Source organism: Motacilla alba, chromosome Z, assembly GCF_015832195.1.
Source record: "Motacilla alba alba isolate MOTALB_02 chromosome Z, Motacilla_alba_V1.0_pri, whole genome shotgun sequence".
Lineage (NCBI taxonomy): Eukaryota > Metazoa > Chordata > Aves > Passeriformes > Motacillidae > Motacilla > Motacilla alba.
The window spans coordinates 9,244,060-9,269,277 of record NC_052046.1 but is presented as its reverse complement, the minus strand read 5'-3'; the positions used below and the strand labels follow the sequence as shown (position 1 = coordinate 9,269,277).

Genomic DNA, 25,218 nt, shown 5'->3' with positions numbered 1-25,218 from the left:
CTGCCAGGGGAAAGGCAAAGTTCCCGGGGCTGTGGGTGGAACGTGGCACCGTGTAGCACTGAGTAAATAAAAACCGAGTGATCCTTGGACTCAGGTGTGACACCAGGTATTACAAAGGTTTATACACCATAGGCAGGACTCTGGATTTCATCTCAGAGAAATGCAGCCTGAACACCCGGTGGTACTCCCTGCTTGCAGCTCAGGCAACGGCGAGACCTCCAGCTCAGCTTTTGGCAGTCGGCGGATTTGTCTTCTTGGACAGCACCCGGAGAATTTCAGTCACAAAATATGCTCTTTCTTACAGGTCAGACATCTCACTGCCTCCTATAAGGACGTATAAAATGCATGCAACTTCTGTGGGATAGTTGCTTGTTTGAGGAGTTTATGGTGCCAAGTACTACGGGATCCTGATTCGTGTTTCTGGATTCCATGGTTATGAGGAAAAACCACGTAGGTTCGGCTTTTGACACACTTTTTTGTTTCAATGCCCTCTTGAGACTAACTAAAACGTTTACAAATATAAATCTGAGATAGAGAAGAGACAGAACTAATCTGAAAAAGCCACCCAAGTACAAGGTTGATAGGGTGCAATATGAAAACTTGCAATAAAATTAATTGTCTAAGTAATGACGTTTATCTGCAACACCAGTACTGCATGCTTTCCTACATTTTGATAATGCAGACTTCCAGTGCTAATTCACAAGCTTTGATTTGCTCCTTTAAGGTTTTTTTGCCACCTACTTTTAGGTTTAATGACACCTTCTGCCTGAAAAATTCCAAATTAGTGTCAGGTTTAAATAGATAACGATTTTTTTCAGAGAAACTTTTTTTTTTTTTAACATTCTTTCCAATATGCTAAATCATTAAATCAGAAGCCTTTCTAGAAGGTGATTCACACCTCCTTAACCACCTTATCTGTTTGGGCGTTTTTTGTTCTGTCTGTTCATAGTTAATGAAAAGAGATTCATCAGTACCACTGTTTCCTGCAGCCTTTTTCAAACTAAATCTATTCTTTGGCTTTCAGAGCAGCAGACGGGATTGCAAACATAGCAGTGAAAGCTTACAATTTTATTTAAAGATCTCCCAGTAGATAATGGGCTATGGTTATGACTAATAGGGTCATGTGGACACGACCTAAAGAAGGAAGCATAACAGCCCAAGCAACACTGAAACGAGACTCAAATCCCCTCTCACATCTGTGAGAGATCCTGGATGAGTCAATAAATGCTGCTGTGCTTCTCTTTCCTTATTCATAAAAGGGAATAATAATTCTTCACTTCATCAAGAGACCAAATAGGAGACATTGCCAACTACAAGGTATTTAGAGACACACCAATCATGCCTCAGAACATGAGAACTTCCAAGTCTCTTTCATGTAACAAAGGCAGAGGCTGTCCCAAAGTCCTCTTAAACACGCTTTTTTTTCCCTCCCCCAAAATGGCAATAATCACATTTCTTTTGGGCACAAATGAATAAGCTTTTTTTTCTGTTGAGTTTCCAGTTATTGTATTGGTTCATGACACTATTATTGAAACAGGAGGTGTTCTTAAGGGAAAAAGGTGCCACAGAGCAAACTGGAAACATGACAGCCTCTCTTGTTAGCATTTTGCCTCCAAGCACTGCAGATGTGAGTCACCGAGCTGATAGGAAGACTTTTATGTAGCATTCAGAATTAGTCTTGGAGGATACACAAAATTACAATTCTTTCCTGTCCGTGCTGTGTTGGTCACTAAAGTAAAAATAACTTCAAATTAACAATGGTTAACAATTTGGAATGGAGTGTACAGCTTTAGATTAATGTTTTTGCAACATGAGAAATCCCTTCATTTGGAGTTTAAAAGCTACTGTTTAAGAACGATGCAATTTTTAAGGCAAAAAGAAAGACATGCTGCTGCCTGATAAAAAGCTGTGTTGCAAGAGCTGCTTACACGATCTACTCTTCTCTTAGCGACCCTCAGCATTTTCCAGAAGATTCCTTGCAGAGCAGTTCTTTCAAAAGTTGTTGGCCCCTTTGCAAAATCCAACATTTTTTGGGAGCATTTCTGCTTTCTCTCATCTTGTGGTCTGTGGGTCACACCAATAACCCCTTTTTTTCTCGTGCTCTGTGAATTCAGTGCCTGTTTGTTCAGAGCTACTGAGGGAGTTTCTTCACCCTCGGTTTCTACCTCAGAAATATCCTGCTGGGCTGTGGCTTCCTGCTGCAGCTGTCATGTGCTGGGAAAGAGGCATGGCAATGGACAGACCTCTCGTGACTTATTATGGATGTTTGTCCTGCCATCAATAAGCACACCACACATCCTGGGATAAGAAAGTTTGGAATGACCCCGTGACAGGGAGTTGTATCTTAGTTAGCCAGGAGTTTTGTGACTCTTCAAAAATTTTGTAGTGTGCTATGTTTAATTAGTTAAGGAATGTCTGACTATGATTTTAGCTGGTTTTGATTTAAGTCTGCGTTGGCTCGGTGCCAGTAAAAAACTCTGAGAAATTACCTCACTGCACATGCAGAAAGGAACTCCATGGTTCCATACCCCTTCGAGAACTTAATCAATAGCTGAAGAACAAAATTCAATAAAGAATTGTTTAATGGTTATCATATAACTACAGATTAATTAGATGTCATAGAACGAGAAAGATAACTAGAGAAAGTTAAGGAGTCAAAGGTCTATACACCCCAGAAAACTTGATTAATGCATTGCAGGTGCAGTAAGGGACCCACTTCATAGGCTTGTACACCTCAGAAAACCTTATCAATGGTAATGGTCTAACCAGGACAGTGAATTTAATAAAGAACTGTTTAGCCGGATAAAACTTGGGTTATTCATTAAACAAAGATAGATGAGATACTCTGGTAGTAATTAAAAGAAACGAAGCACCTATACCATGATGCAATAAATTGGGCAGACTTTTGGGAGTGTTTATTAAAACTTGGGTGTTATATTGTATGTAAATGTGTGAAAATTGTTGTTTTTTTAAACATGTCTATGGTGAATACATTCCCAATATGTTCCCAATTTTGACTCAAAATTGCTACTAGGAATGTTTGTCTAATCGCTTTTTGCTGTTAGATTTAAAACTTTTTGTTTCAGCTGACAGATGAAGCTGCAGATATTTGGGTTTGGGACTTCTACATATCCAAAAGAAAGGATAAAATCTAATGAAAGAACAGGCCCTGAAACACAGATGCATTCATCAACCACACAATTTCATTCAACACTCTGGGCAAGAGCGATCCCTACTTCACTGGGTCTTGCCATGCAGGCCACAAAGACCATACAGGTCATCAGATATACATAACTGAGTCTCAAGAATGTGTGTTGGTTGGGTGTGAGGAGAAATGGACACTTTGATTTAGGGACACCAAACCTCAGACTGGTTTGGCACAGAACTTCCTGCAAACAAAGAGAGGTTCCTGCAAACCACCAGGGCAGTTTCATGGGACATCCACTTTAACACAAAACCCACTGCCAGAAGCTCCCCTTTGCCCCCATCTACAGACTGGAAGCTGATTTGGGGGGAAAAAAATTAAAATTGCATTTTTATCGGATTGTTTCCCTTACCGTATTCCACTTAAACAATAGGAAATTATCTCACAGGAATTAATGGGTGTTGCCCTGGGAAGGTGACACAGTTGGCAGCAAAAAGTTGTGCCTTTACACCAGTGCACACAGCCTGGGCAACCAACAGGAGGAGGTGGAAGCCAGTGAGGTGTTAGAAATCTATGACCTTGTTGCCATTACTGAAAGTTGGTGGGATAAATCCTGCGTGCAACTGTGGATGGCTCCGGGCTGTTCAGAAAGGACAGGGCAGGAAAGAGAGGCAGGGGGGTTGCCCTCTGCATCGAGGTGGATTGAGAGTGAAGAGCTGTCTTTGAAGAACACTCATGAGCAAGATGAAAGCCTGTGGGTAAGAATCAGGGACTGAGGAAACAAAGGAACCTTGTGGCTGGTGTTCACTACAGGCCCTGATCAAGGGGAGCCTGTTGCCGAAGCCTTCTTGCTCCAGCTACGGGAGGCATCACACTTGTAGGCTTTAGTTGTGGTGGGGCCTCCAGCCTCCCCAGCATCTCCTGGGAAAGAAGCACAGGGAGCTGTAGGCAATCCAGGAAACTCGTGGAATGGAGGAGAGCTTCTTGAGCCAGGTAATAGACAGCCCTACCAGAGGGGATGAGGTACTGGGTATGGTGGTCTCCAATGCAAAAAAGATAATTGAGGACATAAAGACTGGAAGCAGCCTGGGCCACAGTGACCATGCATTGATGGAGTCTTAGTCCTGAGAGATGTGGTCAGGTAAGGAGGTAAAGGTCAGGAACTGAACTGAACTTGAGGAAAGAGGAGCTCCAGCTTTTCAGGGAGACCCCCTGGAATACTGCCCACAGGGACAAGAGATTGGAACAGACCTGTCAGAGGTTTTAGAACATCTCCCACAAAGCACAAGAGCTAGCAATTGCCAGGAGCATGAAGTCAGGCAAGGAAGGCAAGAGACCAGCATGGCTGAGTAGAGAACTACTGGTCAAACTAGAAGGAAAGCAAATGCACAGGCAGTAGAAGCAAGGGCAGTGAGCTGGGAAGAGTATGGAGATGAAGTTCTGTAGCAATGGGGTAAGGAATGCCAAGGCAAGGCTGGACCTGAGCATGGCAAGGCACAGAGAAAAGCAGGAAGATCTTCTGTGGGTGTGTTAACTAGAAAAGAAAAGAAGGCGCCACCCTTTGATTCCCTTGACCTAGACAAGGTCGAGGGTTGGGTCTATGGGTACATCATAAGGTTTAATAAAACCAAGTTCAAGGTCTTGCACCAGGGTCAGGGCAACCCCTGGTACCAGCCCAGCCTGGGCATGAACAGCCCCAGAGCAGCCCTGCCCAGAAGGGCTTGGGGGTGCTGTGGGTGAGAGGCTGCACATGGCCCGGGCATGGCACTCACAGCCCAGAGAGCCAAACGTGCCCTGGGCTGCATCCAGAGCCCCGTGGGCAGCAGGGAGGGAGGGGATTCTGCCCCTCTGCTCTGCTCTGCTGAGACCCACCTGGAGCACTGCACCCAGCTCTGGGCTCCCAGCATGGGAGGGACAGGGAGTGAGCCCAGAGGGGAGGCTGCTAAGATAATCAGAGGGCTGGAGCAGCTCTGCTGTGGAGACAGGCTGAGAGAGTGAGGGCTGTTCAGCCTGGAAAAGAGTAGGCTTCAGAGTGACCTAATTCTGGCCTTCCAGAACCTGAAGGAAGCCTACAAGAAAGATGGAGAGATTTTTTGCAAGGGCATATAGTAACAAGGGTGAATGGCTTCAAACTGAAAGAGAGTCGGGTTATATTAGATATTAGGAAGAAATTCTTTACCCTGAGGGTGGTGAGGCACTGGCACAGGCTGACCAGAGAAGCTGTGGGTTCCCTATCCCTGGAAGTGTTCAAGGCCGGGTGGATGGGGCTCTCAGCAACCTGGACTAGCAAAAGGTGTTCCTGCCCATGGTGGGTGAATTGTAACAGGATGATCTTTAAAATCCCTTCCAATCCAAACCATTGTATAAATCTATGATCTGACCCACTGGCATTAAAGCAATGTCTGCACAATGTAGTGACAATTGGTGAGCTCTGGTTATGTCTACTTGAAGTTATTGTCAGACAAATCAGACACAAAGGCTTTCAAATTTTCTTTCTTTTTTTTTTTTTTTTTAATACATCTTTTCAGCTGCAGAGTTCAAAACAGGGTCTCACAAAGGCTTTCAGTGTCACAATCCACATCAGATGAATCGTGGTGCGAGGGCTAGGCAGAGGTTAACTCCTTAAACCAGCTTTATGACTGATACCGGTATGTCATGGGAGGGTGCCTTCACACATGTCAGAAATAACAGCAATAGAAATCTCCCAGTGGTGCCTACAACATGGGCCAGAAAGTGGATGCTACTGAAATGAGGCAAGAACAAAATGTCTGCTGTTGAATATTCAGCCTGACCATTTACTGAGAACCCTATGCTATGAAGAATATTTGCAATAAGGCAGCATTAACTTGCCTTCAAAGACATGACTTAAATCTCTGGAGGGAACTCCCATGTATATTCAGGACAGCTACCCAAACTCACTTGCAGAATTTAGAAGTCTCCTACTGAGAAATATTCCAGCAGATGCTTCCTGACATTTAATGCTAAACATGTTATAATGGGGCTATAAACAGCCTTTCACTCTGAAACATATGAGGGAATAGCATAAGACCCCAGGGAGAGACAGCTCTGTATAAAATGGGTTTGTTGTTCCTGATTAGGATTCAGACAGCCCTCCCTGGTGTTGTTAGTACTGGTTTGATTTGTTCTAAGGCATGTCGGATGTTTGTTGCACAAACAGACTCCCTGATGCTTTCATCATGATGGAAAATTAAAAATAAGAGGTGTTAAGTAAAGAAAGGGTGCCACAGTCTGAGTCTAAAAGCAGCACATGGACATGTAGTCACTACAACCCACTGCTGTCATGAGAACTCCTGACCAAGGTTTCCCTTTTAACTTTTGCTATAGTGTGGTTGTCACCTTCCTGTGAATTTCAAGAAGATTCATGTTCCTACTTCCCTTTGGCTGCTGTGAAAAGTCTCAGTTTCTGAGCAGTTTGTGAGAATATCAGTGACATAACCTTCAAAGCAACAATTTCTAAGGCTTCCGGGAAAACTGACATTTTTCATTCATGGCTGAATAGAAAAGAGAAAACTTTTGGCTCTCTGACCAGAAGTTAAATGTAGAGAACATTACAAGAAAAGGACATTAAAAGCCATGAGAGGCATGTGGCTAAAATAGCAGCTAGAGAACAGTAACAAAATAAAATCTGGCCCTAATAAAAGTGAAACTCAACTTTATATACGGGTCAACGGCCTATTCAGAGCTCATTTTGTTAGAGGTAAGTCAAGTCTTGCGCAAGGTTCATCTCACTTTTTCTATGATTGAAATTAATATCATTAACATGAGCCACAATTAACATAATCAGTGTGGTCCATAGGTAACATCATTAATGTGACAGGACTTTGAATTTACAACAGGATCATAAATTGTAATTTGACCCTGTGGGTCTAACAGTGCAAGCAAACAAAAGATCACTACATGTGTTAAGCTTGAAATCGTTGAACACACATGAACTTCTACAATGAAAACATTAAAAATATTGCAAGTGATGGCTGACATATGTCTGTCTTGCATCATCTACCCTGAATTGGTCAGGGAACTCTAAAGCATCATAAAATACTTTTATTTAACATATTCCATACACAAGCACAGCAGTGTTCATTGAGAACATCGTGCATACAGTTTTAATCCCCCACAAGAGCAGACTCAGACATACCAATACCCATTATGGCAGAGGAGAAATTTTGGTGAAGGACTTCTAGAAGCTTAATGGCTAACATGTTTATAATAAAACCTTTAAGTTAAAACACTACCTCAGCATAACAGGCAAAGCAGAGTACATGAGACGCAGCTTCCCTTTGTGGAATGAGTTACTAAAGGCCATTTTCTGTCCTAGCTGTAGTCAGAAATGAAGCTAACATGATCTGTGCTAACTGAGGATTGGCCAAAGGTTTTATATTTTCCAGGCCAGGTGGCTGTTTCCAACCTTCAGTTTTAGGCAGTCAGCGCCAAGGGCCCTCAGTGAAACTGACCCATATGAGAATGCATCCCACTGCTCAAATTTCCCAAATTTGCTTTACTGAAAACCTTATTAGGTTTTTGGCTTTTCATTATTTGATGTGTCCCAAGAAGTGCTTGAAGGTGCCAAGATTGTGGAATAGGTTTGGGGAGGAAAAACTATACAGGAATTACGTCTTTCTAAGACTTTTCACATATTCCCATGTTCTGAGCATGTGAAGAGCTTTCCATCCCCTCCCAGGACAATTTGAGTTAAGACAATATCACAGACATACCTAAAAGCTTCTCTTTAACCCAGCAATATTATCTAGAATTTTGAAAAATATCATCTGACAAATAAGAACAGGAGAAATAATTGCAACATTGATAAACCCAAGTAGAGTTAAAACTGTCAGGGGAGTAAGTTAAACAATGATGTTACCTTTTTTAGCATCGTTTCCCTTTTTCCTACGTGTTTTTGGAGTGCCTCAGTATGTTCCTTGCATGCTGGGAACGTCAGCTGTTGAGAGATGCAAATTCAAAACCTCTGTGAAGAAGTCTCTGATATCCCCCAGCTGCAGAAATAAACTTTTGGTTTAGGTTTGCAAAATCATCAAACTTCCTGCTCTCTCCTCTCAAGAAAAGATAAATGCTCGCTATAATAGGTGCCCTACTTACCTAAGGCTTTGATCTCTCCCAGCTCTCTGCTCGCAGATTTCTGGAGGAGCCCCAGCGTACGTGAATTTACAACACAGCGAGCTGCTGTGCTCTCCAAGACAGCTGGTTTCAGCACTACATCTGCAAGACTTCAAAGGAGAGGGGAAAGTTATTTTTCTGCTTATTGCTCCAATTTCCCTCTCCACTGCCTCTGGACACTGTCAGTCCTAGGAGATCATAGAATGGCTTGGGTTGGATGTGACGTTTTTCAGGACAGGCTCTACACTGAACTTCAATGAGCCATATCCGAGGAGAAATACACTCTTGAGATGCTTTGGCATGTTTTTTTTATTTCCTGCAGGAGTCAGAGTGTGAAATACTACCCCTAGATATACTGCCCTTTGCTTCAGACACACAAACACACATTAATGTGTTATCTTTCACTTTGAAACGGCTGTCTGAACCAGTAGGCAACCTGTGACTAAGCCAGCACTCTCCGCCAATCTCATGGGAAAGGTGCTTAGACCTTGGCAAAGCATGAACAATATTTTGAGGGCTTGGATTCCTGCCCCTTATTTAACTGCAGTGACCAGTTCACAAAGATTATGTCAGTTGGTCCCCTGGGAGCCTTTCCAGGTCTCCAGGCATGAATCATGGCTGCATACCAGCTCTTGCACTGTTGAGTACTGCCTTTACCTGTAATCTCTCACCACCTTGAGAAACTGTGGATAGCTCATGCCTGGAAATTTCTAGGCCAGGCTGGATGGGATTCTGGTCTGGTGGAAGGTGTCCCTGGCCATGGCAGGGGGCTGGAGCAAGATGGTCTCCAAGGCCCCTTCCAACCCAAACCATTCTGTGATTCTGTGATGACAAAGCTACCCTTCCAGTTGTGCCTTCAGTTCTGGTGGTTGATTTCATGCCAAGCATTCAACACAGGAATAATTGCCATGATTGCACAGCCTTTGGCACCACTGCAGGCTGTCATGAAGAGCCAGAAAAGTCAGCTTGCCTGACAGCGTGAACATTTACCCAAAGTCTGTGTTATTCTTCTGTTAAAATAGCACTTTATGCTATTTTAACAATTGTTATTTTACCAATTATTTTATATATGTAGCAGCACTCTATCATTTTATTTTTCCTAGACAATTGTGATTTCTCATGATTTTCATCATGTCTCATGAGCCTTTGTTCCAAGTTCTTTATTAAAGAACTCATTGTGGTGTGCTGGAGAAATAGCCCTGCCAGACCTAGGTCCAAAGAAAAGCAATACAATTAACCTGGCAGGGAGAAGCCTGTGGCTGGCTGGAGGGGCAGTGCGCCAGCAAAACCACAGCAGCAGCAGGATCTCATCCCTGTGTGTCTGCACAGACCTGGATTGTGCAGTATCAGCCTGCCCAGGGTAGGATCCTAAGAGAGGTAGGAGCTTCAGTAGTGATGAAGGATGTGTTAGTCCTGGCTGAAGGCCCACGAGCAGGCCAGGACTTGGACATGCTGGAGTAGCAGGTATGTGGGAATTCTGCTTATTCTCAGAGAAAATGGGGTTTGCTTTCATGACATTGGACAAGAAAATTTTATCCTCACCAAATACCCAGTGTCAGTGTTTCTAGTTCTGCAAAGCGGTCCATTACATAATTGCAAAACACCTGCTCCATGGAAATGACAAACCTGGGAGGCTATGGGGCCCCCAAAGGCTTCCCAGAGACCTGTGTATTCTGGGTGAGAAATCCACCCAAATCAAACCCCTTCTCCAAAAGTAACAAGATTATGAAAGAAATGAAAGCAAAATTTCTGCTGTAGGAAGTTTTGCTTCCCAGATTTGTAGACCAGTGACCTTTTTTTTTTTTCTTTCTTTCTTTTTTTTCACTTGAAAAAAAGGGGAAATGAAAGAATTTCTGCCTAGGTTTCCTACTCTGCAGAACTCTCTAGTCAGATCAGATGCTCTGAGGAATAGGCTGGGTGTAGATGAGAAGGTGGTAAGAACCCAAACCACTAATTGACAAAAATACCTCAGTTCTCAGAGGGCTGGCCTAATCATCCCAGGCAGTGGGATTAATTGAGAGGCCTCCCTCAGGCCAGGCCTTTTTATGGAGAAAGCTTTACCTGGGACAGGGATGCTAAAGGAGCTTGGAAAGTTACTTGAAGACAAGCTGAGTGGAAACCCCCTGCATCTCCAGTCAACATCACCTGAAAGAATACTGCTTGATCCCAAATCCATTAACCAGTATGACTCTGGGGATTTGTGTGAGATGCCGAGGCCTGATTCCAGCTGGGATCAGAGGGAGGGAGCATGGCCAAGACTTTGTGGAATTCAACACCTCTTCATGTCATTGCCAGGGGTGGGGAAAGGGACACTCACTTCCAGGAAGAAGGATGTTCCTTTCTAGCTGGGAGGAAGCCTTGGGTGGAGGGGAAGACAGGTTGGTATTTTGCCACAGGCTTTCTGTGTAAATAGTTTCTTTTTCCCACACCTTTTGTTATTATTATCACTGTTACTGTTCATTTTCTTATCTTGTTGCTTTTTCCAGTGAATTCTTGTTATTTCTTTGTGTTTTGAGTGGAAGTGTTTGGAAGTATGAGTGTAGTGGGTTTTAGTGGGTTTTTTTGTTGTGTGGGGGTTTTTTTGGGGTTTGTTTGTTTGTTTTGTTTTGTGGTGTGGTTTTTGGTGTTGTGCTGGGGGTTTTTTGTTTGTTTATTTTGGTTCAGTTTTTGGTTTTGTTTTTTTCTTAAGTGGGACTACTAAATTGTGGAATACCATTCCTAAACCATGACATGCAGCAATCAAATGTTCCAGAAAAGGGAAGCTTTGAGGTGCCTATAAACCATGGAGGAGTGTGTAAGGTCAACTCTGGTGCTTCGCAGGAAAGGTAGGAGGAGGAAACCTGCATTTAGTTTTAGCTTATTTCTAACCAGCTGTTCAGTGAGATGGAAACGGGTGGAATAGTGCCTGATGCTTCCAGGAGACTTCTGAAATACCAAAGTACATGGCCTGGTAATGGTGTGTTATCTCATGGCAGTTCCTTCTTTGTTCTGGACCAACTGGGTCCTTTTTGGGGTCATTTCAGCAACTAGTGCTGCCCTGGTAAACTGGCACCAGACAGACACTGGAGACTGAGATGTTTCAATGCCAAGAAGTAAACCACATTTCTTTACTTCCCACTTCACCATCCCACACCATACCCTCTAGTCCCCATTTCCCCTTAGTTCAAACCTCATGCATATTAGGTAAAAATTTTGAGGTTGCAGCAAAATGACTGATTGCTACAGTTAATCCAGATGGCACAGAAGAATCCTACTGACTTTTTAATGTCAAGATCAAAAGATTGAACACAGGTACAACTCACCTTGGCTATCTGGACAAGAAAAAATGTTGTTAACATACAAGATAAAGCCAGTAAATGACTGGTCAAGGGCAGAGAGAAGAAAGACTCACCAAGCAAAATGTATCAATCTCCTATTGTTTATTGCTGGTTTTAGTGGAAAAGCATTTGTTGGCTTCGCTGCAACTATGAAATTTAAGGGCTGTATATTGCCTAAAGAGGCATCTTTTTATTGTGGTAGGGAACCAAATCCGACTAGGAAAGGGTGATTGCCAAGTGCAATCATGCCAATTATCAGATGGCTGCTGGGAAGTGTGTTTTGTACATACTGGCTTATGGGAATCTGTGCTTTTACTAGCACAGAAATTTAGGAACCATTTGAACGTATGAGGTTGTGAGCTGACCCAGTGGGAGGAGTTTGGTTTGTTTTCCTGGGGTTGACGCATTCATGTTTTCCCTTTATCAAGAGCACTCCCCCCCCAAAAAAAAAGTCACTGGAGCTACAAATCTGTGAAGCAGAACTTCCTCTGACAGAGATTTTGCTATAATATCTTTCATAATTTCTCTCCTTCAGATTTGATAGTGTGCAGCACTCACCTGGTGACTGAAGCCTTCACAACCTCCTTCATTTGGGGAGTAATGGCAGGAGTTTAGCTCATTTGGGCTCCAGTTGAAAGAACAAGATATTGTTTTTCCTGCTTCCAGTGTCAAGGCTGGAGTACAAGCACCCCTCTGGAGAAAAATGTGCAAGGGTTGCTCTGCAGTGCTATCAGGCGTTGTCAGGAAAGGGTGGCTTGCAGGAATCAGCTGCTCCATGTGCAGCACTGGCCACGGCCTCCCACTTCTGTTGATGGCTTTTTTGCTACTGCCAGTGAGGAGAAGAAAAGCAAGGAAATTTGAGGAAAATTCCCCAAAAGCTTCATATCTGTGGGGATTGAGGGTATTTGTAAAAGGCTGTGTGAGTTTGATGGAAAATGTTTCAAAAGTGAGCACGGAACTTTACTGAAACACAGAGGGTATTTATGTCTTCAAACTACACACACACACACACACACACACACACACACAGGGGAATAAGCTGTTGCTGCTGCCAAGCTTTGAGAGAAAACCTTGGTTTCTATTGTGTTTTTATTGCATCTGTGATGGTCATCCTCAGAAATTTCCTCCTTTGATGAAACTGATGACCTAGGCTTGACTCCAGGCACATGAAAATAATTCCAAATAAGGACGGGCAGGCTGACAAGCTGCTGTGCTCCAGAGAAGGATAAACTGACCATGTTTATCAGCAACTTAAATTAAAGAAGGGTTTTTGACTTCATCACCCCTTCCAGCTGCCAAAGACTCTCTGCACCTCTCTGCACCTCTAACTGTGATTAGGAAGGAGGGAAATCACTGTAAATTGTATTTTCTGCTTCTGGAGATGCTGACAGACAAGGCTTATGTTCCTCAGTTTGCTGAACAGCAATGGGTCATGAGGGAGCCTTGAGAAAGAGCATCTCAAGGACTGAGGGTAGGGGAGAAGAGAAAAAAAGATTCCCAGCAGGCATTGAGAGCACTTCTTTGCAGAATTTGGTTAATTCAGACGCACCTCCCCGTAGGCTCATTCATAGGGTTAGTGCTCTCATATTATCAGAATTATGGAAAATAGATGAAAAGCTTTTTGGCTGACAGGTGTCATGACAGGAAAACAGCACCTCAGCAATTGGTGAATAGCTTCTATTAATCATGGCACTACCAGATGTGACAGCTGGCAGGTTTTGTCGCTACACAGTCACAGAGATGATAAAAGGAGGTGTTATTCTGAGTTTAGTTCCAATAAGAAGCAAAACTACTAGAAAGAGTAACTTATAAAAGCACTATTGTCCAGTGAATAGTTACCTGCAGTTGATATGTAAGGATTAGTAAAGGGTTTTTGATTTCTGAAACAACAACAAAAGACTTCACAAAGCAAAATCAAGTAAAGATAAATAAGAATGGGTTAAAGTCCGTCTGAGTTAATCTTGCCAAGGAAACTGAGGAAAATATAAAGATTCTTTGAGGTGCACAGATTGAGAGTACTGAGCACTACATACCTTGTCATGGCAGAACTTGGAGCTAATGCCTTTGTCTCAAAGTGAAACAATTACTGGACTGGAAGAAGTCTTCAACACAGTTTGTGATGGGTACTGTGGGCCTGTGGAAGCCTGAGTGCTCGAAGGTCTAAACTTTATGTCGTATTCATTGACCCTTTCAATATGCTTATATTATTTGTCACAAAGTGTTTTATATTGTACTGAAATAATCAATGTTACACTTCCAGACTTCTCCTTGTCACCTTGCTGGCTGCCAAAAACCATCGCTCTTCTTTCCCAGAGCACAACTGCTCTGATTCTCAGTGTTTTTTACAACACACAAAATGTGCAAAGGAATCAGCTGAAGTATCTCACAAACTTGCTGTTGCTCAGTGTTATGCAGGATTGTGGTAATAGAGGTCCCCAGGTGAGAATGACAGATGTCACCAGGGTCTGGATTCGATTGGCACAGTTTACCTGCCTGCTCTTCTGCCCCTCTCTGACTTGGACACATTTAGGAGAAAGGAATTTGCAAAGGTGGTTGCAGTGCTGTGGTTCTGATTTGCTCTCTCCTCACAAGTCATCATGGTTTCTTGAGATTTTGAGCTTGCTGGTGTGATGCTGGAGGGTTTCCTTGGTGTTTTGGTGTGAGGCAGCTCCTGGGGCAGCTCCCCTGCTGAGTCTAAAGCCTCTTTTGTGGTGACAGTGACTGAAGGACAGGTTTCAAAGGGAACCTGGTGTCCTTTCTCTCACATGCTTTTGGTCAGGAAGAAGGTGGGCAAGGACAGGCAGATGAAAAAAGTCCCACAAAAGGACTTGGCCTCAGACATCACCCACAGAGAAAGAAACAGCCCGAAACAGAAAACAAGGAAACAGAATATACTGTGCTATGGTCACTAGAAGTTCAGAGGGCTCAAATTCCCCTGATCCACAGGAAAGGATCGCTTCTGGTAACACTGACACGTGGAACTGAAGCAGAGAGAGAGGGTCTATTCATCTGTGAAGGTGGAGCTCTTGTCCAAAATATATATGCCGTATCCAAGTGACTTCTGACTTTTGCAGCTGACTTGAGAAGCATTCAAGGCTTTAGAAGTCTTAAAGAACAGTAAAAGGAAGCATGGAAAGAGAACGGAGATGCAACATAGACTTGACAGAGCTAGAATGTGCAGAAGCAGCTTAATCTTGGCTCTGACCAGTGATTTCTCAACACTAACCTGTTCAAGGTGTACATTTCTGAAAATTGGCTCCATTATTTCTGAGATGACATGGGAGCAGTGGCTGCTTGCAGGAATAAATACATGATAGTAAGAGGCATTCAGTGTCATTTGTGAGCCTGCTGAATCTTCCCACACATTGTGGTTGAGCAAACTTAATTTCTAGGTACATGTTTAAAAGCTCAAATCTAGATGGACTCAAAAAACACCCATTGAATACCATGTAAGATGGGAAATTCTGATGGAAGGACTATGGGGTGACATAATACAAAGGTGCAGAGAAATATCAGACATCTACAAAGGCAGGGAGTGATGATGAAAAGAACTTCTTAAAGCTAGGCGAAGGTGGTGCTAGAGAGGTTGTACATTAAAGAAACAAAAAGAAGTTATGCACATGGGACTGGAAATGGACAGAACTGCTTATGAACAAAAACCCAGGTCTTGTCTGGTGTAGCAGAACAAACTCTAGTGAAGATTACAATGTTATCCAAGCACCATGAGACTTTACTGTGATAAAGAACACTACTGCAAGGACACATTGGACATAATTTCAGGCAACAACTGAGAAGATCAAATACCAGAAAAATGAGATCCTGAAAAAACCCTCCAGCATCCATACTCCTAGTTTAAAAGAGGAGTCTGAGGGATTATGTTCCACAACCCCCAGGAAGGGCTCAGACCCACAGCAAATGCTCCACCAAGCTCCAGGGAATACTGCCAGCCTCATTAGGCTATTGCAGATGTTCACAGAGCCAAGTCCAGAGATTTTTCTAGGAGGGAGGAAATGAGAGCATAAGAGCAGAAAAGGAGGAAGATGACATGTCTGGAGGAAATCCCACGAACAGCCTGACCTATCCACTGCCATTGCACTGCCTACTCCCTCTCTGATGCTGTCCAGAAACTGAATCCCACATTTCAAGAGCTGTCTGCCTTCTCAGTGTCAATGCTAGTCACTCCCAGTCTACTTATCTCCATCCATCAATTTCCTAATCTCTTTCAGGAAGGCTGATAAACCATCCTTCCTACTCCTGCCCTTGGGTCTCTGCCCTCATCCATCACACACCCAGAAACACAACATCCTTTCCTATATGGACCTTTTATCCTCACCATGTGCACACAAGCACACATCATCGCTTTGAGTCCAGTTATCTCACTCCTCCAGCAAAGTTTTCTGATGATGTCACAGACTCAAGTTAGCCACAGCTTTGAAGGTGATTTCCCAAAGATCAAAAAGTCTCTGAAATCCAAAAACCAAGCTTGTTTTCTTTCTCTCTATTCCTACATATTTATTTAATATTTTAAAATATTAGAAGTCTAGAAATGCAAGTAATGTCAAAAGATCTCACCCATTCATCAGTTCTCATCAGGGTGACCGCTTTCTTTCTCAGGCTGACTTCCCAGGTTGTGGCAATCTCTTCAACTTCCTCTTTTGGGATCCTACAAAAGGTCTCTGTGTCACTGGGAAAGTCTGGCACCATCTCTGCTCCTCCCAGCAGCCTGACAGCATCCTCTGATGAAAAACAAAAGTGGTTTTTTGAACTATTTGAAAATTGCTCTTAAGATAGGAGAAAACTCTTATCCTCAAAAAGCTTCCTTCTGGAAGCTGGTCCATATTTTACATGGTGGGTGCTATTCTGGTCCTCATATTCCTGGCACTCACAGCTCAGAAATGATCCTTTAAATGGGAAAGGTTCAAAGAAGGACAAAGACTATCAAAGGTTTGGGAAAAAAGAAACCAGGATACTGTCACCTTAAAGAACAATGACTAGGGCAGGATAAGATAGAGATCTACATTATCTCCATTGCCAGGAGGACAAGCACTTTAGCATTTCTTTGAAAAACATAGCAGAGGATGCCACAATAATTTATTGGAATCATGCAAAATAAAAGAAGATAGGTCATGTTCTAGAAGAACTTGTAAATCCATGGAAATGCACTAAGAGGGATAGGAAACAGATCGTTTAGACTTTATTAGAGAGGAATCATAGAGTCAGGAACAGCTCTGTAGGTAAAAATCACCACCTGCACAACAAGCATCGGAAGGAAACATCATTATGTTTACCTTGTCCTTTCTCTTCTCTGGAGAGCTCCTCTGGACAGTACCCACTCTTGGAGGCAAGGTTCGTGGTCTGAAATCAGTCACAGGCCTCACAGAAAGTTCCTGGGCAAGAACTGTGAGAACATTGGCAGAGTTCACCCACCTGCTTCCAGCATGCAGCTCTCACCTTCCTCCTGTGCTGCTGAAAGTTGGTGTCACTGCATTCTGCAGATGATTCCTGCATGGAACAGCAGGCCATTTACCACTCCCTGTCATCTTTGCCATAGTGTTCCTGGAAGTCTTTTCCAACTAAGGGCAGCCATTTCAACCCCAGGTACACCAGCATATAGGTGTTCATAAAATGAGTATTCTATTTGTTCATTTATTCATTATTACATATATGATACCTACAGTGTATGTCCTATATCCAGCTGCTATTTTGAGGAATGCTCAGAGTAAAGACATTCATGTGCACACCACAGTATTGTTACCATAGGTAGCAGCAGAAGCCTGATTGTTTGTAGACTGCAAGGTTTTTCAGGCAGAAAGGAAAATTCCAAAGCATCACAAGTACTGCAAACCCAAGAAATTAAGCAAGATGGGCCAACAGTTTTAGGTAAACATGTTACAAAGCAATGCTTGTGGAAACTGATACTATGATTAAAAACGTCTCAGGTTTGGATGGCAAGAGAAGTGGTAGACCAGTGGAAAAGCAGTACCTTCAGCAGAGCTGGGTTCTGGGCTCTGTTGTAAAAGCCAGACCTCTTGCCCTGTCCAGGCCTCTTCTCCATGGTTACAGGCAACACTTTTTGCCTTTAAATTGCTCTGTACTGGTCTCTCTCCACTGCAGCCCTTGCTGAAGTTATGACAAGCGAGAATTCTGATGAGTTAAAGCCTGTGAACCACCTGACCAGGTACTGAATTGGGGCTTTAGTCATGCTTTAAACTACATACCTTTCAGGACATGCCATCAGCTTCAGCAACTTCCCCATAACAAAGCCAGGACTTTGAGTTGTACTTAAGTTAGCTGAATTACGTAATAGCTGTAGAACCATAGAATAATTTTAGTAGGAAAAGACCTCTAAGATCATCAAGTACAAATATTAACCCAGCATTGCCAACCCCACCATTAAATGATGTCCCCAAGGGCCAAATCGACACATATTTTAAATACCTTCAGGGATGTTCACTCCACTGGACAGCCTGTTCCTGTGCTTGGCAACACTTTCAGTGACAAAATTTTTTCTTAGTATCCAACCTAAACCTTCCCTGGAGCAACCTGATGCCATTCTCTTGTTACTTGTTACCTGGGAGAAGAGACTGACCCCCACCTGTCTACACCCTCCTTTCAGGTTTGTAGAGAAGCATAAGGTCCTCCCTTGAGCCTCCTTTTCTCCAGGATAAACACCCCCAGCTCCCTCAGCTGCTCCTCACAGGACCTGTGCTCCAGACCTTTCCCAGCTCCTTGCACTTCTCTGGACTCACTCCAGCACCTCCAAGTCTTTCCTGTAATAAGTGGCCCAAAACTGAGCCCAGGATTTGAGGTGTGGCCTCATCAGTGCCCAGCACAGAGGGGCAGTCACTGCCCTGCTCCTGCTGGCCACACCATTGCTGACACATTCAGGATGTCCTTGGCCTTCTTGTCACCTGGGCACACTCCAGCTCACGTTCAGCCACTGCTGACCAGCACCCCCAGGGCCTTTCCCACTGGGCAGCTTTGCAGCCTCGCTGTCCCAGCCTGGAGCTGCAGGGGGCTGTTGTGACCCAAGGGCAGGACCCAGCACTTGGCCTTGTTGAACCTCACAGAATTGGCCCTGGCCCATGGATCCAGCCTGTGCAGATCCCTCTGCAGAGCCCCCCTGCCCTCCAGCAGATCAGCACTCACACCCAGCTTGGTGCCATCTGCAAACTGGCTGAGGGTGCTCTCAATTCCCTCATCCAGATCATGAATAAACAGGACTGGGCCCAGCACTGACCTCTGGGAACACCTCTGGTGACCAGCCACCAACTGGATGCAGCACCATCCACTACCACTCCCTGGGCCTGGCCACCCAGGCAGTTTTCACCCAGTGAAGTGGACCCATGAGCAGCCAGATTTTTCCAGGAGATGCTGTGGGAGATGGTGTCAAAGGCTTTGCTGAAGTCAAAGTAGACATCAAAGTAGACACATTCCCAGCCTTTCCCTCACCCACTACATGGGTCAGCTTGTCACAAGAGGTGGCCAGGTGGGTCAAGCAGGACCTGCCTTTCACAAACCCATGCTGGCTGGGCCTGATCCCCTGGTTTCCTGTGTGTGTCCATGATGGCACTCAGGATGATCTGCCCCATGACCTCCCGCAGCACTGAGGTCAGGCTGCCAGGCCTGTGGCTCCCTGGATCTTTCTTTTGGCCCTGCTGGCAGATGGGCATTGTTTTTGCCAACCTCCACTCGGCTGGAACCTCCCTGGTGAGCCAGGGCTGCTGGTAAATGATGGGAAAGGGTCTGGTGAGCACTTCCACTGGCTCCCTCAGTGCCCTTGGCTGGATCCCATCTGGCCCACAGACCTGCGTGCATCCAAGTGCTGCAGCAGATCACTGACCATTTATTTCCCTTTGGATCATGGGGGCTTCATTCTGGTCCCCATCCCTGTCTTCCAGCTCACAGGGCTGTGTACCCCAAAAACAACTGGGGTTACTATTACAGACTGAGGCGAAGAAGGCATAAAGCACCTCAGCCTTTCTCGTCCTTTGTTGCTATGTTTCCCACCACACCCAATATAGGATGGAGCTTGTCCTTAGTCCTCCTTTTGTTGCTCCTGTATTTGTAGAAACTGTTTTATATGGCAGTAGCCAGATTAAGTCCTAGTTGGGCTCTGGCCCTTTCAATGTTCTCCCTGCATAATCCCACAATTATAAGTCTCTGCTGTTGTCCCATGCTGGCACTTCTTCCAGAGGTCAGAAACTTCCCTTTCTTCTCCAAGTTCCAGCCCAAGCTCTCTGCTCAGCCAAGCTGGTCTTCTTCCCTGCTGGCTCATCTTTGGGCACATGGAGATGCCCTACTCCTGCGCCTTGTGCCTCAAGATTTACTTCTTAAAGAATATCCAATGTTCCCCGATTCCTTTGCTCTTCAGGACTGCCTCCCAAGCGACTCTGTTGCTAAGCATATGCTAACCAAGGAAAAAAATGGCATTTCAGATCACAGAAATTCAGAGACCCACGTTATCATGAAATATGAGTCTCTGAGTTATCTGACCTTGTCTGTTGGAAATTGGCAGAATCCCCAAAAAATGAGGAGGGGGAGTAGTTTATTTGACATCAAGAAGGCTTATGCTTTCATCTCTTGTGCATGCCATCTAAAGAGTATTAATGTTCATAAGAGGCTGAAAGTTATGAATCAAGTTTGGTATATAATTATTTTTCTTCATCTGTTATTTGCAAAGCATCCAACTGCCTTGTCTGAGTCTTTCCATTCAGCAACTTCAGGAGACTATCCTGAGTACAAAGGAAATGTGACTTAAAGGCCAGACAGGAGAAAAAAAATAAGTAAGCTATTTCTTATGCTTTTCCGTGATGTCTCAGAGTATTATCACAAGCCAAGGACTTCAGGGAAAGATGTCCCAGACAGAGGCCATGGAGGAGGGGGAAACTGTCTGACTCATACTCCTTGCTAGGCATCTGAAGCACTAAAGAAATCTACATACTAAACCTGAATAATTTCCAAAGATGCAGCAGTGGTTCTGCCCTCCATGGTTTAGGAAACCCAAGCACAGTTACACTTCAACAGACAAGTCCAAATGCTGCTAAAAGAGTTTATTAAAGACCATACTAACAGTTCTCATAACAATGGCACGTACAATGATTCAAAATCATGACAAATAGTGTGGAGTTTTGAAGAGCATTATTATAACACACCATGGACAAGAACAAAGCAGATGTGCTGTCTCAGAACTCTACAAGCAGGCCCATGAAATACAGGAGTCACATCATACAGCTACACAAGTGTCAGAGAAAATAGAAAGGAAAAAAAAAGTCATTCAATATGCAGTCCTTGAATTTATTGACAGTATTACAGTACTTTATGGGCAAGGACTGGCTTGTTCCAGCTGCACTTTCCAGAGCACAAGGGCAGCTGGAAAAGCAAAAATATCCCCAATAAAAACCCTCCAACAAACATGCCTCAGGTGCAATCACCATTCCAGACCTTCCTGCTCACTAATTTTCAGTCAGAAATTCTGACCTCCCTGCAATTACTTTGCTCAGGACAGTGTTTTGTTTTTTTAAGAAAACAAAAGCAGGATGCTTCTTTAAGACAGTGCAAAAATATTTCAATGGTATTGTCAATGGTATTATAAGATTAATGACAATCAGCATGGATTAACCACAGCACGGCCAACAGCATCTCCAAGATCAGAAGCAAACGGACGTGCTGCCCCTTGACCAGCACTCCAGACTGAAGTCTTGCAGAGGGGAGGTGTGTTCCTCTCTCCCAAGCAAGCCATCATTTCTGGGTTCATAGTGAGGAATGGTCTTAGCTACTCCAGGGTAATAAAATGCTACAGAAAGCCTGCAATATTAAATTATCCAATCCTCTGTCAAGCACTAACAAAAGAATATTGAAGTGGAAAAAGCACATAGCAGCCATGTGATTTGTAATGGCTCTAACTCTACGATTCTAACACTGATCCCTTCCTGACCGTGTTGGTCACAGCAGCCCGAGCGTGCCTTACGGAGCCGAGCAGCTTACAGCACTCCCACGGCCATCAGGGACTCCCAGCAGCACGTGGGGATTTGTATTCTCCGAGACACACCAGCTAATTACAGCTGCAGCCTGCTCTTGGTGTGCTGCCTTTGCAGCTTTTGGCTATGAGATCTCAGGCCCCACCCCGGGCTTGTGGCCCTGGTCTGGCCCGAGCTCACAGCAGCACATGTGTAGACATACATTCATTCGGTGTGCATCTTCAGAGCCATCTGCAACCTCTTCTTCTTTAAGCAGATGCTGAGGTGTCTATACATCACGTTGGCATAATCTGTGTCAGAAGATCCCCAGGCAGCTCCACAGTACGTGAATTCAATGAGAGATAACTGTGCTTTGTCAAACCCCCCCAAATCATCTCCTACCAATTTCCACACAGTTGTGTTTGCATCATAGTGTGATTACGCAGAACCTTTTTAATGCCTGCCAAATTCAGAGGATAAAATCACAGTGCTGCATATCAACAAAACCCAGCAATTCCAGCCTCCAATATAAAATAATTTATATACACAAAGCAGAATTTACATGTTAAATAAGAAGAGATTGTCTCATTCTCTACGGTGTCTTACCCAGCTACTAAAAAATAAATAATTCACATCAGATTGATGGATTTGTTTCCTATACAGCACACGTGCGCTATTGGAGCTGACAAAGACAACATGAAAAAAACCTTTTGCAATTAATAAAAGAATTGTTGAACACTTGCACATATTGGCACAAGGCAGAAGAGGAAAGGGAACATTACACAGCTCAGCTCAGGTGCCTTCCTCTGTGGAGCGGGACTCAGATTTCAGCTTCACAAATTCCTTGGCAACTTCATCATTGGTTCTCTGAGAGAGAATCCTCAGGATTGTGAGTCCAGTCTCATCCATGTGAATCCTGCGCCCGAGGGGGCACCAGCAAGCACAGCTTCCTTTGTCTGCTATGTCTCTGAGCTGCATCACTGCTATCCCCAGAACCCGGTCCTCCCGGGCAAAGCAGTAATCCTTCACACAGACTTGGAGCTCGTAGGCATCGGGGCCATCTTCATTCCCCAGGATGCTGAAAAACACACACAAGTTCACTTAGAGTGTGTGGACTGCAAAAACAAAGGTCCCAGCAGCTGACTTAAGGGCTATGGTAGGGCACAGAAAACTCCTTCCTACAGAAAACCCCGATCACAAGGAGAGAAGTAAAACCTGCAGCATGTGGGCATTTTTGCTGATTTATAGCAGATAAAGAAAACATGATTACTGAAGAAAAAACAAGCAACCCCTTTCAAGCTGCCTTTGCAACTTGTGAGTGTTTGTGTGTGTGTTAAACTGTGAAACGACAGGAGCGGGAAACATTAAAGCCATGCTAATAGATTTTCAACTCAGATGACTTTAAACATTTCTGCTTCTGCTAAGGGTGGCTTCATTTCAGAATTACTATTTTAATTAGATGAAGTCTTTGTTAAAGATTCAGGACCTTCCATTAATGTGAAAGCTAATAAAAATAAATCCCCAACCCTTCTGATGTTTCTAAAATTAAAAGAATAAAAGGAAGAAAATCTCTTCACTTAGAGGAAGCCTGCCTTTCCTCAGAAAACGGAACAATTATATGAACACTCCCTTCTCTCCCTTCTCCCCAGACGTTTATAACCTTTTCCTGGTCAGTTCTCCTCATCTCATTTTTAAATGTACAGCTGAGAGAGTTCAAGCCTGCAGTTCCTTCTGTTAAGCCTCCCAAGAAGGAGTATGTCCTTGTAATAATGAAAGAAAATGAAATAAGAAGAGATCAATACTCAATGCTGAGAAACACAGCAATTTTAGCAGTGCAACTTGCTACCAATTCCAAGGGCTGTATCCTTGGAAACGAGTTCCAAAAGCATGTCCCACAGGTCAAGTTGGGATAAAAACGCACATTAAGATTAAGAAATAAATAAAAATGAACTTTTAGCCTCAACTCTACCAATAAAAAAAATACGAAGTTCATTAAAATGACAGAGCACAGTAAAATGTGTTCATAGGACACACAGAGAGCATTTCAGAAGGTAGCCAAAGGACACTGCTGGTATAGAACAAACTTCTGCGTCCCACCTGCAGCAAAAACTTCCATAATCCAGCTTTTCTGCCAAGACATCAAAGACAGGACCAAGCTACTGGTTCATGTACTCTTCTTGGCCCTGTGCAGACTGTCTGGGGACACTGGACAACCCTATCTGCCCCTCTGCATCTGTGCTTGCCATGCCAGATCCTCAGGATATTTTTGAGACTTACAAATGAAATGTTTCATTGTATTTTGGAGCCCAGTTGTTGCTCTTTGACTTGGTTGTGAACTTCCTCTTCTTGTCACTCTGGTGGGGCCCAATCATGGTGATTTCAACAAATGGACGGAACATGCCAGACGTCTGCCACTTCAGGTCATTGGCTGCCACAACTGCAAAAGAGTCACAACCTGGTTCACAGCAAATACTCATTTGTATTTTTTGCTCTGGACATCCTGCCCTGCTTTCAATTTCTTGCTTCTAACTCAAAACATGACAGTGTCACGACACATACGGGCAGGACTTTTTAGTAATGAAAGGATATACTTTTTTGATCTAGTTTAAGTTCTGTGAAGGGAATTTAATGTTTGCATCAATATGTAACTTCTGCCATACAGACTGTCAAGAAATAAGCCCAAGAAAACAGGCATTCCTCCAGCTCCGGGCAGGCTTCCCTGACAGTTCCATGCTTACATCACCATTATGTCTGGGATAAGAAAAAAAAGGGGCATTTTGGAGGCCAATATTAAGGTCTCTGTTGAAAAGGAAAATGGGACTGCAGGTAAGAAAAACAAAGCCTATGAGCTGCGTGTAGTTTCAGGATCCAGAATGATTAGCTTTTAATTCTCATTCTATCTCAGGTCACTGCAGGGAACAGACTGAAGCAGAGGAAATAGCTCTGAAAACCAGCTTTTGCACTTCAGTGTAGATTTAACCAGAAGAGAGGCCTGAAGAACTGTTTATATAAATCTTCAGAGGAAATTGAAGTAGTTAAGTATGCTGTATTCAAGTGAAGGAGATGAAGGAGGAAAAGGAACCCTGGGATGAATCACTGCTTTGGTTATTTCCAGAGTGGCTGTTCAGGGACCAGTGTGGCCTTCAGGACTGGGGAGAGGAGCCTCTGAACTCTCAGGGCCCCTGTGATCTCTGGGTGTACACGGAGCAGTTTCGCAAGATCAGCCTGCCCCGTTCTCTGCAGCACAGACTAAACTGTGGCGCCTGGCGAGAGCCATCATCTGATTTTTGTTTACTTGCATACATCGCTGCCAATAAACAACCGGGCTGTGCACTGCCATTTCACTGGCTGGACAAGCTCATTTGCTGTTTCGCTACGTGTCCCTGATGTGAAACAGAGAAAGCAATTCTGGCCTGAGATCCCACGAGCTAACACAGAAATATCCTGACTGCCAGCTGGAGATTTGCCCCGGCGAGCCTGAGCAGCAGCAGCATGTGCTTTGCCATACCTTTCACCGTGACCTTGTGCTCCCCAGTTCCTGGGTGGGTGTACAGGTCGATCTGGATGGACACTTCTCCCACGGGATCATCCACACCGGAGCCTGTTGGAAGGAAATGGACACCCCCCCACGCACACATGGTTTACTGGTCATTGGCATAGGTCT

General features: G+C 44.0%; 1 protein-coding gene across 15 annotated transcripts in view; it reads right to left on the bottom strand.

Annotated features, from left to right (window-relative positions):
- Positions 1-20,633: 20,633 nt before the first annotated feature.
- Positions 20,634-25,218, bottom strand: part of UNC13B (unc-13 homolog B) — a 207,563-nt gene continuing 202,978 nt past the window's right edge. For 10 of the 15 annotated variants that reach the window (XM_038125517.1, XM_038125512.1, XM_038125516.1 and 7 more), the window contains 3 exons: positions 25,063-25,155; positions 23,832-23,991; positions 20,634-22,632 (listed from right to left, as the gene is read on the bottom strand). In XM_038125517.1, coding sequence (XP_037981445.1) covers positions 22,347-22,632; positions 23,832-23,991; positions 25,063-25,155 — 539 coding nt within the window. In that variant the 3' untranslated portion in view covers positions 20,634-22,346. The remainder of the gene's footprint in view (positions 22,633-23,831; positions 23,992-25,062; positions 25,156-25,218) is intronic. The other 5 variants (XM_038125519.1, XM_038125521.1, XM_038125520.1 and 2 more) reach the window with 1 other exon arrangement.